Genomic DNA, 3,354 nt, shown 5'->3' with positions numbered 1-3,354 from the left:
TAATAATAATAATATTGCTGTTGTTTGTTATTAATGTGTGGAATTAAATATATTTGAAAAATATCATGACTGGAATAGAAAATCACTGAAAAAAATAATAAAGATTCATTGCCTAAAAAAGAATGTGAAAATTCCAATGTACTAATAACTGAGAGACCGATAGATATAACTTCTAAATGCTTCCATTGGAACTCTGCAACTTGTACTTGCTCCCTTTTTTTTTTTTCATCATCATATTATAGTTATCTGAACTACCGATCCATTGATTCTTGTATTCTTCAGTGTCACAACTGAAAAGAGAATAACACCACCACCACCACCACCAACAACAACAACAGAAGCCTCAGTTCATTGAAAAAAAAATGCTGTCTGCAACAGCTTCTATGTGTCTGAATTTGAAACCACAACAAGCAATATATGCAAATGCCAATTATCCAATGCATTCCCTAAGATTCTCTCGGCGGTTGGTTCTCTCCGGCGGCCGGAGTCTCACTAGGCCACTTCCCTCAGTTACTCTTACATTGAGGTGTTGTTCTTCACTCTCAAGTTCATCATCATTCTCTGGTAAGTTGGTATTTGCTTCTTATTTTTTCCCCTGTGTTTTATACCTTTTTGTTGAATTCTCTCTTATTTTTGAACAATAAAAAAATGGGTAGATGATTTGATAGTAAAGTTCTAATCTTTACTGCATGTTTAAATAGAATCTTGTGATACATGATATAGCTGGGTTTTAATTCTATCACAAAGTTGTCATCTTTATTGCTGCATGAGTGCTTTTTTATTTGAAAAGAAGTAATATCTCAAATCGATGTTGAATAGAGATTTTTATTAGGATAATTTAATTATCAACAAATTTTAACCACCAAAGTAACCTTTTAACATTTTATTTTTTTTAGACAAATTAATTTTTATGTCAACTTTTGATAGAAAATTAGATAAATTAATCTCTATTATTTAATAAAAATATAACCGTCTCAAAAAATTTAAAATTTTTTAGATTAATTTCTCTATATAGACGAATAATATGATATGAAAAATAAATTGTTTAAGAAAATAAAAGTTTAAAATTGATTTAATGATCAAAATTTCTTAAAAACTAAAATATGGGATTAAAATTTTTTTAAAAACTGATTTGAAGTATTTGTGGGATGATGGCATGAAAATGGGTGCTGTAAAGTGTTGAGTTTGGAGGCAACTCCAAATTTAAGTATGAACAGTTCTGGATAACTGAATGAGTCCCAGCAAATTCGATTTCTTTGGTGTATTTGGTTTGGGGTAAAAGAGTAAAAACGCTGTCATTTCTGAAAATTTAACCCGGTTTTCATACATGAAATTTCGTCCCTCCTGATTTTACTGCCATAGGGAAACACGCTATACTTACTATTTAGTAGGAGTAAATGGTCAAATAAATCTCTAAAACATCATTGTTTTTTTAAATAAGTCTCTGAAAATTTTTTTTTAATTAAATTTATTTTTTAAAAATTTTAAATTAATCCATTTAATTTTTTTTTCGCACTTCTAGCACCTAAAGTTTTAATTGACTATTATCATAATAAATTTATAAAATTATATCAAATTAACTCTAAAGAGATTTCAATGTCTGAAGTTTTCTTTTTAATTAGGTTTTGACTTGATCTAATTTTATAATAAGTTTATGAAATTAAATCAACCTAATTAAAAAGAAAACTTGAGGTATTAAAATTTGTCAATTTAATTTGATTTAATTTTATAAATTTATTATGTTAATAGTCAATTAAAACTCTAAATGTGTGTTGGGGTATTACTTAATATGTCACATTAGTAAATTTTGATACCATCAATAAAGAAAGCAATGGAAGCACTAACATAATTAGTTTAAAATCTTTAAATGACGAATTTGATTAAAATAATTTCGAAGATTAATTTGGAGAACTAGTAATCTTTTAAGAATTAATTTGACCATTTACCCTTCTTTAAATTACGATCTGACTCCTCTAAAGTTATATTGTCACTTTAGAAAAAAAAGTACATTATTAATCACCATTGAATTAAGATAGTAAGACTCATAAATAATAAAGAGAAGTGTTAGGGACTCAACAAATTTTGTAATTTGTAGCCATCAATTAACTATTATTAGTGTCATTAATGGTATGAGATTTTATCCAATAATATGAGATTACTTACTTTTCTTTTGCTAGTTAAATACAGGTCAAATTTTAATAAAAGTGCTACCCCTAAACTTTCTCAATAATAAATATTACAAATTTAAAGATTATTAAAACACTACTTCATTATTTTATTAGTGTGGTCACCTTAAAAGATTTTTTTCTGTAATTAATATTGTCAAATGTGACTTTTTATTCTTACCTAAACTCACTAAATGGGACAAGAAAAAAAGTACACGTAAAAGGATATTGTCACACTTGAAAAATTTAGAGGATTTGTTTCTAAAAATTTATGTGGATGAACATTATTTTCATCCATAAAAGTTTCTGTCTAATCTTTATCCCAACCAAATACACCAACGATTATATATAATTATGCTAAGTGTACACAAAATATTAATAATCGCTATAAGATATATATCAAAATATATATATATATTAAAAATAAGTTACACAATATATATATTTATACTAATTTAGTAATTAATTGTTTATGTACACATAACATTTTTGCCATTGCGAATGACATATCCAATGGTTTTGGTTTTGTAACTCTTCACATGTACAATTTTAACATTTTTAGTATTTGACTAAGCATGTACTACTTTTGCAGTTGATGAAGCAAGGGAATTTGTTGAAGCTTCAAGAAATGGGAACTTGATTCCTCTCCAGCAATGCATATTCTCCGATCAACTTACTCCGGTTCTTGCCTACCGGCTTTTGGTTAAGGAAGATGATGGCGAGGCTCCCAGCTTTCTTTTCGAGTCTGCAGAGCCTACTCTTGATTCCTCGAATATGGTGAGTGTGTTTTGTCATGTTCATCATTTTTTCTTATAGTTCTAATTTTGTCTGTTACGCAAAGTAATGGTTGGATTGAATACAGGGGCGCTATAGCGTTATAGGAGCTCAACCAAGTATGGAAATTGTGGCGAAAGAAAATAGTGTTACAATAATGGACCATGAATTGGGGAAGTTAACTAGAGAGACTGTTGATGATCCTATGACGATTCCTAGAAGACTCTCGCAGGGTTGGAAGCCATGTCTTAGTAATGAACTTCCAGATGCCTTCTGTGGTAAGACAGTCTATACTATCAAATGTGTTATATGATATCATCTTGTTAAGTGTACACCAAAAATCATCTATCCGTATAAAATCTATATTAAAATATAAAATATATATTAAAAATAAGTTCACACATATTTATACCAA

The 3,354-nt window shown here is 28.3% G+C and overlaps 1 protein-coding gene across 2 annotated transcripts in view; it reads left to right on the top strand.

Moving 5' to 3' along the window:
• Nucleotides 176-3,354, top strand: part of LOC107622863 (anthranilate synthase alpha subunit 1, chloroplastic) — a 6,546-nt gene continuing 3,367 nt past the window's right edge. For both annotated transcript variants that reach the window (XM_016324917.2, XM_016324918.2), the window contains exons 1-3: nt 176-564; nt 2,758-2,942; nt 3,028-3,217. In XM_016324917.2, the coding sequence (XP_016180403.1) occupies nt 363-564; nt 2,758-2,942; nt 3,028-3,217 (577 nt within the window). In that variant the 5' untranslated portion in view covers nt 176-362. The remainder of the gene's footprint in view (nt 565-2,757; nt 2,943-3,027; nt 3,218-3,354) is intronic.

Source organism: Arachis ipaensis, chromosome B10 (assembly GCF_000816755.2).
Source record: "Arachis ipaensis cultivar K30076 chromosome B10, Araip1.1, whole genome shotgun sequence".
Taxonomy (NCBI): Eukaryota; Viridiplantae; Streptophyta; class Magnoliopsida; order Fabales; family Fabaceae; genus Arachis; species Arachis ipaensis.
The sequence above is the reverse complement of the archived record's forward strand: the minus strand, read 5'-3'. Positions and strand labels throughout refer to the sequence as shown.